At 38.8% G+C, this 13,014-nt stretch overlaps 1 protein-coding gene across 3 annotated transcripts in view; it reads left to right on the top strand.

Moving 5' to 3' along the window:
• The window catches only part of WDR44 (WD repeat domain 44), a 102,212-nt gene that overhangs the window by 79,232 nt on the left and 9,966 nt on the right, over positions 1 to 13,014 (top strand). For all 3 annotated transcript variants that reach the window (XM_036304951.1, XM_036304952.1, XM_036304953.1), the window contains 2 exons: positions 6,823 to 6,936; positions 10,826 to 10,948. In XM_036304951.1, the coding sequence (XP_036160844.1) occupies positions 6,823 to 6,936; positions 10,826 to 10,948 (237 nt within the window). The remainder of the gene's footprint in view (positions 1 to 6,822; positions 6,937 to 10,825; positions 10,949 to 13,014) is intronic.

Genomic DNA, 13,014 nt, shown 5'->3' with positions numbered 1-13,014 from the left:
ATGTATGTAACTATATATGTATGTAGAGATATAAATATCTTCCTAGATATAGATATCTATTTAGAGAGATATATAGATTAGATTAAATATATTTTATTTAGTAACTAGAGGCCCAGCACGCGATTTAAATAGCGCAAGAAGGTGTCCCGCCTCCCGCTGTGCAAGGACGCACCCCGCGGGGGGCCAGGACCAGCGCCTGACTTGCACAGCACCAGCCGCTGTGGGAGTCAGGCCGGACCAGCGCCGCGGGGGGCCGGACAGGTGCCACAGGGGGGCCGGGACCCACGCCTGACTCGCAGCGTCCCCCGACCTCCCTGCCTGTGTCTGCTCCAGGGCCACACAAGCTACCACGCCAGCTCAGGCAGGCCCTCATCTCTGTCTCCATCTCCGCTCCGGGCCTCATCTGCAAGCGCAATCTCCTCCTGTCGGGCCGTGACCCGTTATGGCATCCTGGCCTAATTTGCATTATATATACATACATTTATATATATATACACACACTCTCTATCTTTAATAATTCTACCTTTAAAAATCTATTATAAAGAAATAACCAGCCCAGCTGGCATGGCTCAGTAGTTGAGCATTGACCTATGAAACAGGAGGTCACGGTTCGATTCCCAGTCAGGACACATGCCTGGGATGCGGGCTTGATCTCCAGTGTGGGGCATGCAGGAGTCAGCTGATCGATGATTCTCTATGATCATTGATGTTTCTATCTCTCTCTCCCTCTCCCTTCCTCTCTGAAATCAATAAAAATATTTTTTTAAAAAAAAGAAAGAATCAAATATGTCCAAAGATGTAAGTAAAATGATTTTCATCTTAGTGTTCTCACAAAAGCTAAAATATGAACAAGCTAAATTTTTAACAGTTGGAAAATTAAAGCTATGTGATAGCCCACAAGTAGAATATTATTCTGTCCTTAAATTGTTTTCAAAGACTATGTAATGATATTTTATTAAATAAATCTTTATTGTTCAGATGATTACAATTGTTCCTCTTTTTCCCCCCATAGCTCCCCTCCACCCGGTTCCCACCCCATCCCAGGCCCTTACCCCCCCCCCCCACTGTCCTTGTCCATAGGTGTACAATTTTTGTCCATTCTCTTCCCGTACCCCCCACACTCCCTTCCCCCCGAGAATTGTCAGTCCACTCCCTTTCTATGCCCCTGACTCTATTATATTCACGTTTATTCTCTTCATCAGATTATTTATTCGCTTGATTTTTAGATTCACTTGTTGATAGATATATATTTGTTCATAATTTTTATCTTTACCTTTTTCTTCTTCTTCCTCTTCTTAAAGAATATACTTCAGCATTTCATATAATACTGGTTTGGTGGTGATGAACTCCTTTAGCTTTTTCTTGTCTGTGAAGCTCTTTATCTGGCCGTCAATTATAAATGATAGCTTTGCTGGGTAGACTAATCTTGGTTATAGGTTCTTGCTATTCATCACTTTGAATATTTCTTGCCACTCCCTTCTGGCCTGCATAGTTTCTGTTGAGAAATCAGCTGACAGTCATATGGGTAGTCCCTTGTAGGTAACTGACTGTCTTTCTCTTGCTGCTTTTAAGATTCTCTCTTTGTCTTTTGCGCTTGGCATTTTAATTATGATGTGTCTTTGTGTGGTCCTCTTTGGATTCCTTTTGTTTGTGGTTCTCTGCACTTCCTGGACTTGTAAGTCTATTTCTTTCACCAGGTAGGGGAAGTTTTTTGTCATTATTTCTTCAAATAGGTTTTCAATATCTTGCTCTCTCTCTTCTTCTGGTACCCCTATAATTCGGATGTTGGTATGCTTGAACTTGTCCCAGAGGCTCCTTGCACTATCTTCATATTTTTGTGTTCCATTTTCCTTTTGCTTTTTCAGTTGGGTGTTTTTTGCTTCTTCGTATTTCAAATCTTTGACTTGATTCTTGCGACCCTCTAGTCTGCTGTTGGATCTCTGTATATTATTCTTTATTTCAGTCAGTGTATGCTTAATTTATAATTGGTCCTTTTTCATATCCTGGAGGGTCTCACTGAATTTCTCGGAGGTTTCTAGAAGATTCTTGAGTAACCTTAAAACTGTGGTTTTGAACTCTATGTCCAATAGTTTGCTTTCCTCCATTTCTTTCATTTGTGACCTGTTTCTTTGTCTCCACATTTTGGCTGCTTCCCTATGTTGATAGAGTGGCTTTCTGTGCTATGTGTCCTATAGGGCCCAGTGACTCAGCCTCCCTAATTACCTGAGGTGGACACTCTTGGTGCACCCTTTTGTGGGCTTTGTGCACAGTCTTGTTGTAGTTAAGCCTTGATTGCTGTTGGTATCACTGAGAGGAATTGACCTCCAGACCAGTTGGCTGTACCAGTTGTGTCTACAATGGGAGAACTTCTGTGCTGGAGACACCCTTATGGAGCAGGACTTGGCTTCAGTGGGGCTTTGTCGCTCACTGAGTCTGTCCCTTGAGTGTGTCTCTTACGGATGTGAAGAGATGTAATCTGGATGGTCTCACTCTGACCACTGGGTACACTGGCTCTTGGATCTCCAAGGAGGTGCAAGGTCAGCCACTGCCTGAGGCTACCCAGTAGGAGCTACAGAGAGATCTGCAGATTCCTCCTCTTTGTTTGGGGTTTGGAGGTGCCCAGATGAGGCACAGCTGTGAAGCAAGGCCGGCTGCTGCTGCTGAGAGCCTTAGGCCTTCTTTTGGACCCTCTGGGGTTCTCTGACCCAGCTGCAGTTTGACAGGTTTTTAGGCGGAGAAAGGCCAGGCCATTCGTATGCAAAAGCCTCTGCACACAGCTTAGGTGGAGTTGTAATTGGGGGGGGCGGGGTCTCAGGGAATCACCAAAGCAAACAGCAATGGCTGCCAGTCAGCCCTGCCCTGGAGAAGACCTCAGGTCTCTGTGTCCCGTGGCCCCGTGCAGGAACAATGACCGCTGCAAGCACCTCTGTGAGAAAGCTGCCCTCACGTTCCGGCCCGATGCCAGACAGTCCAGTTTCTTCCCATATGAGTCTGGGTCCCCAAATTCTCGCCTCTCCCTCCCGATTGAAAAAGACAACAGCGTACCCAGCTGCCAGCCCCTTTCGCGTGCCTCTGTACCTCTGCACTTCCACACCTCTGCACCTCCTACCGGACTGAATGCGCTTTTCTCTTTCCTTCTAGTTATAGAATTTCCACTCAGCCAGCCTTCCCATGGTTCTGGATGATATTCGTTTTGTCTTTTAGTTGTAGTTTTAATGTGGTTGTGCGCAGCAGCAAGTTCAGGTGTTTACCTAGGCCGCCATCTTGGTTGTCCGTCAATGTAATGATATTAAAAACATTCTAGTTAAAATGTAAAATGAAAAAAGAAGAATGAAAAATTGGATACAATAATATCCCAATTTTGGCTAAAATATCTATGAATATAGATTAAAAAGCTTAAAGGAAACTCACTAAATTATTACTCGCAGTTATCTCTAGGTGGTAGGGTTTTCAGTCACTTTTATTTGATACGTTATACTTCTATATTTCTAAAAATTTAAGCTTACCTGCTTTTATTAAAACAAACAACAGAAGACACTATAAATAAAAGTCTCCAGTTTAAACCTTTTGACCATGTATATTAGGGGTTTTTTTTAATCAAAGAGAGATAAAGATTCATGTTCCAGATTATTCAGTGAATTGCTGTTTATATTAGTAAAAAAAAAAAAAGGAAATATCTGAATGACCAACATATTGGAGAACGATTAAGTTATGGTGCATTCATATGCAGCTAATACATGTTTTGAAAGAGTGGAATACAGAAAACACTCATGTATAGTAAAAAGGAAGACTGAAAATATCAAAATGTTAGCAGATCATAGGTGGTTTTAATTTTCCTACTTTCTGGCTTTTTTTTCTGAATTGTCTATACTGAGCATGTATTTATAATCTGAAAAACATTAAGTATCTTGAAAAAAAGGTAGAGTATAGGGCAGTGGTTCTCAACCTTCCTAATGCCGAAACCCTTTAATACAGTTCCTCATGTTGTGGTGACCCCCAACCATAAAATTATTTTCGTTGCTACTTCATAACTGTAATTTTACTACTGTTATGAATCATAATGTAAATATCTGATATGCAGGATGTATTTTCATTGTTACAAATTGAACATAATTAAAACATAGTGATTAATCACAAAAACAATATGTAATTATATATGTGTTTTCCGATGGTCTTACGCGACCCCTGTGAAAGAGTCGTTCGACCCCCAAAGGGGTCGCGAACCACAGGTTGAGAACCGCTGCTATTGGGAGAAAAAATGGATATTTAAGGAGGAAAAAAAGTATCTGGAATCACTGCTAGAAGAAATATGTTAAGGAGTTAATGAAATGTAAATTATTATTAAAGCAAAGGCTGAATTTGATGTAATTAAGCAAGCCTGTTTAGTTTTATGTCTTCCAGCAGTGCTCCCTGGGCTAGCAGCAAAATTAGGGGAAGTAGCTATAGTTATCTAGGATTAGTAGTATTTGGCAAAAGGTCAGACATTTTTGTTGCTGGTCTATCTCCACAGTGGATGTGAAGATTTTAAAAAATATATTTTTATTGATTTCAGAGAGGAAGGGAGAGGGAGAGAGAGAGAGAAACATCAATGGTGAGAGAGAATCATTGATTGGCTGCCTCCTGCATCCCCCCTACTGGGGATCGAGTCTGCAACCCGGGCATGTGCCCTTGACTGGAATCAAACCCGGGACCCTTCAGTCCCCAGGCTGATGCTCTAGCCACTGAGCGAAACCAGCTAGTGCTGAAGATTTTTTATTAACTGTAAAGTTCTAGACAAATAATACCGGTAGTTTTTAATCTATCCCCATGCCCACTGTCCTAGTTCAAGCCCTCATTATTCTTACTTAAACTTACTGACTGCTCTTCTTGCCTCCATTTTCTTTCTTCAAATGATCTTTTACACAATAGCATTCTCTTTTGATAGCACCAGTCAGAACATGTTAGTTTTTATTTTCAGAACCTTGTGTTTGCTCTCCATTACATTAGAACAGTGATGGCGAACCTATGACATACGTGTCAGAGGTGACACGCAAACTCATTTTTTTGGTTGATTTTTCTTTGTTAAATGGCATTTAAATATATAAAATAAATATCAAAAATATAAGTCTTTGTTTTACTATGGTTGCAAATATCAAAAAATTTCTATATGTGACACGGCACCAGAGTTAAGTTAGGGTTTTTCAAAATGCTGACACACCAAGCTCAAAAGGTTCACCATCACTGCATTAGAACATCACTGCATTAGAATGTCTAAACTTTTACCCTAGCCAGGTAGCTCAGTTGGTTAGAGCATCATCCTGATATGCCAAGGCTGTAGGTTCAATCCCCAGTCAAGGCACATGCAAGAATACACCAATGAATGTTGAATGCATGGAATAACAAATAGATATCTCTCTCTCTCTCTCTCTCTCTCTCTCTCTCTCTCTCTCTCTCTCTCCCTCTCCCCTCTCCCCTCTCCCCTCTCCCCTCTCCCCCTCTCCCTCTCCCTTCTTCCCTCCCTCCCCCCTCTCTAATTAATTTTTAAAAATTAAAAAAAAGAATGCCTGACCTTCTAAGCCACAAATTTAAGGCCCTTTATGATCTGGTCTCAAAGTACCTTTCTACCCTAATCTCCTACTATATCTCCATATATTTTTTTTCTCTATCCTCATCATCCTACCTATCCTTTCCTAAATATTCAAGGCTTAGCTAACACTCCATATTTTTTGCTCATGCTAACATCCTCTAAAACAGTGGTCGCCAGCCTTTCAGACCTCGCGGGCCACCAGTGGTCTGCGGACCACCCGGTTGGCGACTGCTGCTTTAAAACATTTAAGGAACAACCTCTGAACTTGATGTTAAATCACTTATATTTCTGCTTTGGTTCTGCTGTTTGCAGGTGGCCATGTTACCTTTAATATGTTATTTTAACCTCTTTGAGCCTTGATTTTTTTTTTTATCTCAATCTCTCTATCTTCAAAATTTTAATACCCAACTCTTAGAGTTGTTAGGATTCATCAGATAATGAATACAAAAGCATGTTGTAAACTAAATTCACTGCACAAAAGAATGGCATTATTATTCACCTACCTCTGTCAGGATGCATTTGACTTCAAATATCAGAAATCCAACTGAAAATGGCTTAAACAATGAGGAAGCAAGTCTGGAGGTAAGGCAGTTCCAGGAGTGGCTAATTCAGCAGCTCAGTAGTATCATCAGGGTCACAGGGCCCTACCATTTTCCTGCTTTGCTATTCTTTATCTGTTCTCTCTGGTTGGTTTCCCTCATAGTCCTCTAATGGTTACTACACTCTCAGGTGTCCTATGCAAACAACAATGTTTGGAGGCAGGGAAAAGGAAGGTCTCTCTTAATATGCCCTTTTTAAGAATGAGGAAATCATTTTAGAGCCCCCTCCTACTCCCTCCCACAAAAAACTTTCCCTTATGTCTAAGGATGAAAATTGTAGCATGTGCCCATTCCTAAACCAGTCATCACTGGGAAAGGGAATGAGTTTGTCTTGATTACCTTAGACTGATCATGATCACCCTCTGGTGCTGGCTCCTACCTCCCATGTAGTAACAGATGCTCAGAAAAGGACAAAGTACGGACTCTGTTAGGGAGGGAAAAGATTATGATAGCATGATGTTCTTCAGTTAATGATCCTGGTTTGTTATTTGTTAGGTCAAGGAGGTAAAGAGGTGATAAATAACAGATTCAGCATAAATGGTGGTTTGCTTTTGCTGGATCAAGATTTCAGTCAAGCATCATACAAAATGATGAGAGAACAGACAGAGTGGGAAGCTTTCCTTTTGCTAGTTTTAACATTTGTCTTTGTCTAAATAGGTATGCAGTGGAACTGATGAAGACACTGATGATAAAAATGCACCATTTCGACAACGGCCATTTTGCAAATATAAAGGACATACTGCTGATCTCCTTGATCTTTCATGGTCTAAAGTAGGAAATTTTTATTTGGATTGTATGTTAATTCTGTGTAACTATGACTATAGGATAAAAACAAATGCTTTATTTCTATGATTGTCACACTATCAAGTATTTAAATGTTCATATATATTTTGTGGGCTCTATGTACAAATTAATTAAAGTTAAAAAAGATGTCACATTAGGCTCATAAGAAAATGTTTATATTACTTGACAACTTCTGTTTGGATCTGTTTATATACTGTATCTTTTTCCTCTTATAATTTTGCAAAGTATCCTCAGCAAAATGGATATGACTTCAATTATAAAGGTGAAGTCTGATCTATCTAATCAAGCCTGCTTTGGGGCTAATATACTACATTTGTGAAATTATTAATTTAGGCTTAACAATTATATTCTATGAATCAATGATACATCTTAATTATGTGATTTTCCCCCTTAGAACAAAATTATTCCAGAAGTAGAAGTTCTGTTTTGCCACTTATCAAATATTTTTGCAGTTTTGTGAAAATTTAAAGAGAGATTTTAAATTTGATTTAAGTTCTTTGAAGCAGGAAACAGTCTTTGAGTTTTGCATGGTACCTTTGATTTAATCTGTATTGAATTTGTCAGTAATCAGAATCGAAAATACATTAAGAATTCAGGGGGAATAATATTTAAAAGCCTTAAATTAAGAAAAGTCAACTGAGTTAACAAAATGCTACGAGGGATACCATTGATGCCTATATATTTTAAATATGTCAAGAGAACCTCATGTCCCACAAAGATATTGGTAATATATATTGGCTAGTCAGGTTTTCTCTGAGCTCCAGCTTCGAAACACACCTATTTATGAATTGCTGTCCCTGTCATACTTGTTTAGATGTCTGGATGCTTTTCATAACCCATCAGTTGTAATGTCTTTCTCTAACCTCCTGGAACAAGGTTGAGCCTCACCTTGTCGTCTGGTTTTAAACTGGGCCCTAATTGTGTCTTTGTACTCCTTTCCTACCCTGTGTGAAATCTGACCGAGTTGTCAGAAGATGGAAATTTAAAATGTTCTTAATCTGATAATCATATTCATCTGGAGCAAAAAATACAAAGCACATAACTGGGAATCTTGCACTCATTTTACTTCATTAAAGCAAACAAATATTTTTTTTCTGAAATGTCACACTAACTGGAAGACATTAGTTCTGCACTGACCACTGTATCAGTCAGGGTTCTCCAGAGTAATACAACCAAGAGCACGTGCATACATAAGGAGGTTTATTTTAAGGAACTGGCTCACACAATTGTTGGGGGAGGCGAGTAAACTTTCTTTTTCACTTAACTAGATTCTAAGCCCCTCAAGAGTAGGAACCAGATCTTATTTTACTATTGTTTTTCTTCAATATCTAGCATAATTGGTGTTTACAGTGAGTTTTCTTTTTTTGAAGACTTATTTTGTACTAGGTAACAAGAATTACCTTATTAGTTCTTATAATGTAACTGTGAGGTAGACAATAGTTCATTTTGTAGATTAGAAGACTGGGCCTCTGGCCTATCCAAGATCACAAAATTAGTTGTGGTTAGAACTTAGATTTGAATCTAATTTCTTTTACTCCCAAAACTATACTTAGTTTAATAAAATTATTTAACTTTACTTATTCAGTAAGTATTTATTGAACAGAAATCTCTTGGCATATTAGAGCTAATCTTAACATGTCTTCAGCATCTTCACTTCTAGGGTTATCTTCATGTTTTCATATACTTCAAGCAATGGACTATTGCAAGCATTGACTAAAGTTAGTTGTTTTTTTTAAGGGTCAATCTTTTAAAAAAAATACATTTTTATTGATTTCAGAGAGGAAGGGGGAGGGAGAGAGAGAAACATCAATGATGAAAGAGAATCATTGATCAGCTGCCTCCTGCACACCCCCTGCTGGGGATCAAGCTCAAAACCCAATCGTATGCCCTTGACTAGAATCGAACCTGGGACTCTTCAGTCCCCAGGCTGATGCTCTAACCACTAAGCAAAACCAGCTAGGGCGAATAAAGTTAGTTTTAGTGAACAACAGACCATAGTTTTTTTGTTGTTTTGTTTTTGCTTTTATTGTTTTGTTGTTGTTGATCCTCGCCCTGGGATATTTTTCCCATTGATTTTTAGAGAGAGTAGAAGGGAGGAGAGAGACAGAGAGAAACATCAATGTGAGAAAGAGACATCAGTTGGGTTGTCTCCTGCACATGCCCCAAACAGAGCCGGGGATCAAGCCTGCAACCTCAGTATGTGCCCTTGACCAGAATCGAACCCAAGATCCTTCAGTCCTCAGGCTGACACTAACCACTGAGAAAACCAGCTAGGGCTAATAAGTTCAGTTTTTATATAGTTGTTATTAATAGGAAATATAATTTAAACTGCACATACTCTTCAAAACTTTCCTGGAACTAAGTAGATATTGAAAATAAAAATAATTGTTATTAGATTTTTTTAAGACTCTTTAAGTTGATTTGAGAGAGAGAGAAAGAAAGAGAGAAAGAAATGGATGTGAGAACAAAACATCAATCCACTGCCTCCTGCCTGCCCTCCACCAGGGATGGAGCCCACAACCCAGGCATGTGCCCTGACTAGGAATGGTACCAGCAACCTTTCAGTGCATGGGACAATGCCCAGCCAACTGAACCACACCAGCTGGGACTGTTATTATATGTTTTAAAATTATTATAAATCTTTCAAAATTCTTGGTTTTTTTCTATTGTTTTCTGTTTTTTATATATATTTTTAAAGGTTTTTTTTTCTTTTGCAAAATTCTGTTTTTTAATGTCAATATACACCATCTATATGAAACTAGGTAAACCACATAAAATGTATACCTTATAAACTAGCCCAAATAGCATATATGTATCAATACATTTACATATCCAAATCAATATTTATGCTTAGTCTTTCTACATTTAAAGATGTAAGATTATTTCATTGCTTTAAATAAGTGACAAAGTATCTGGTTGTTTTCCATAACATGTGTTCTACTCAAGCACTCTACAGAATAGTGTAGTGGTCAGAGCCCGGACCTAGAGCCAGACTACCCACTCTGCCACTGACATGTTGTGTATACAAATTATTTAACCTCTTTGCCTCAGTGTTCTCATTTGTAAAAGAGAATAATAATATAACTACTTTGTAGGGTTGCATTATAGTGCTAAGAACAATGTTTAGCACATTGTAAGTACTCATTAACTGTCATCATTATTTTAATTTGTTTAACACATTTATGCATACCAAAGAATATTAGGATCTCAATGGGGTTTTCACATTCAGTGTGACTTGTTGATCTCCTCTTAAATAGATTGTGTTTAGAAATTAATGAGCTCTGATAGCTGGAAGCCTTTGACAGATAGATGTTTGGTTCCTGGATGATGGGCCTTCACAATGTCTAAATCAATTATGTTAGCCTCTTCTAGCTTTGAAAATTCTGTGATCTATTCTGAAACATTTGACAGTTTCTGTTCTCTAATTTTCTTGCCTACAGTGTGACAGGTACACAATAACTTTTCATTTCATGCTGCATTATAGGGTAATATTTTTAAGGCATTTTAAATGACAGAGAATCCATGTGAGTTAAAATTCATCTGTATTGTCAATGTGAAAGTAACTGAACTGAAGTGACAATTAAATGAGTAGATGCCTTATATTCATAGCTAAGTTCCAATACAATTCCAGAATACGTAATGTGAAAAAGTCTTAGAATCTAAGAAATATAATATTTACCTATTTCCAAAAAATGGGATCTTCCAAATGAATTAGATAATCTTTTGTTATTTCTGATGCTGTGTATAACAATACTAATAAAACTATTGTGGTACATAAAAACTAAAAGTTCATTTTTATTGTATACATAGTTTTTCTCATATGGTGATAAAATAATCAATGGCAATTTTTCCGTAGAACTACTTTCTGCTCTCTTCTTCGATGGATAAAACAGTCAGGTTATGGCACATTTCCAGAAGAGAATGCCTTTGCTGTTTTCAGCATATAGATTTTGTTACTGCCATAGCTTTTCATCCAAGAGTAAGTAATTGTTTATACATGTTTTGTTATACTATAAGGAAGGTGAGGGAACCAGGCTTCTCTGGAGGGTAATTAGTGTATTAGTCAATCTGCTTGACTGATCAATCAAATAATGTATTAGCCAGTCTTGTGGGGTTGTAGTAGTAGTTTAATTGGCATCATTTTCAATGTAGAAAATCCTTTACTATCTTTCCTCTGGAAAGAAAGTAATTCATATGATTTCAACTAAAGGAGAAAAGTCTACTAACATGGAATTGCAGATTACCCATATAGGATAGAGCCATCACATACATAAAACTAAATTAGTTTTAGTTCTTTGTATTCTATAAGCATAAGGAAGTCACATGTTGATTCTGCTTCACTAGCTAGGTGAAAAAGATGGAGTCCTTAAGCTGACCCTAGTTGATGTATGATTACTTTCCCTCTCCTTTGTTGATGTATGATTAAATTTCCAATCATGTCCTTATCTCTATACTAGAGGCCCGGGGCATGAATTTGTGCACCAGTGGGGTCCCTCAGCCTGGCCTGTGGGATCGGGCCGAAACCGGCTCTCTGACATCCCCCGAGGGGTCCCAGATTGTGAGAGGGCGCAGGCGAGGCCAAGGGACCCCACCAGTGCACGATCGGGGCCAGGGAGGGACGGGAAGTTGGCCAGCGGGGAGGGACCACGGGAGGGCTCCAGGGCTTGTCCAGCCAGTCTCACTCAGTCCCTATCAGCCGGACCCCAGCAGCAAACTAACCTACCAGTCAGAGCATCTGCCCCCTAGTGGTCAGTGCACGTCATAGCAAGTAGTTGAGTGGCCTTAGCATATCATTAGCATATTACACTTTGATTGGTTGAACGGACAACTGGACATTTAGCATATTAGGCTTTTATTATATAGGATGTTAAGCATCCTTTGTCGTTTTTTACTGTATTTTTATTGTTGACATTATTACAGATGTCCCTCATTCCCCCCCTTTTGCCCAACCAGCCCTCCCTCCCTCTGGCCATCACCACTCTGTTGTCTTTCTTTTTTCTAATCCTCACCTAAGGATATGTTTTTCCTTGATTCTAGAGAGAGAGAGGAAGGGAGAGGGAGAGAAAGAAACATCAGTCTGTTGCATTTCATACACACCCCCACCATGGATCAAACCCACAACCCGTCTATGTGCCCTGACCAAGAATCAAACCCACAACCCTTTGGTGCTCAGGACGATGTTCTAACCAACTGAGCCACACCTTCCAGGATCACACTGTTGTTTTTTTAATGCAATGTTTTAATTATATTCACATTTCTTCCTCTTTTCCCCAGATTAAGAGAGAAGAGTGACTATTTTTGTTTCCCTCAATATAATTTCCGTCCCTGGGCAAGCTTATAACATAGGCAGTAGTAATTCTGAACCTTTAAAAGACTTAGTTAAGAACTTTTGAAAATTAAAAATGTTAAATCTATGTAAATACCTTATCAGTTATAACCATCTAGCGTGTTGAGGCTTCTTTCGAATAACACCCCCACCTGTCACCCAATAGTACAATAAAAGGATGGATTTACCCCTCTCAGCAACTGTGAGCAAAATCCTTTCCTGTACCTCTAACTATAATATATCAGCGGAAAGAGAGAACTTATCTATGTAGTACATTATTATTAAGGTTTCTCTTTAATCAGTAATTTTTCTATACTTTTATTTCTTTTATTTTAGAAACTGAAAAGCCCTATTTCTAAAAAGTCTACTGACCTAAAGAGTTTTTAGGAGACTCTAGGGAAGAATGGGGTGATATTGACATTTTCTTAGGAAGTATAACTCTATTAAATGTTATCTGGAAGGAAGATAGTGGAGTTGTAAAAGAAATAGCAAAATGGAGGTACATATGCACATATACACGGATGGATGGATGGATGCATGGATGGATGTAAATAAAATTCTGAATTGTAAGGCCAAGCTTTTCTACTAGTAGACATTGAGTCAAGCCTACTATACCATAGCCATAAAATAACCAACCTGTGTAGATTATCCTTGACAGGCTTCAGAGTTGGGTAAGAAGAATCATCTTGAGGGGAGAAGAGAATCTGTTTTTTTGTTTT

This window comes from Myotis myotis, unplaced genomic scaffold (genome assembly GCF_014108235.1).
Source record: "Myotis myotis isolate mMyoMyo1 unplaced genomic scaffold, mMyoMyo1.p scaffold_m19_p_4, whole genome shotgun sequence".
Classification (NCBI taxonomy): Eukaryota; Metazoa; Chordata; class Mammalia; order Chiroptera; family Vespertilionidae; genus Myotis; species Myotis myotis.
Note: the sequence above shows the minus strand (reverse complement) of the source record. Positions and strands in the feature narration are given on the sequence as shown.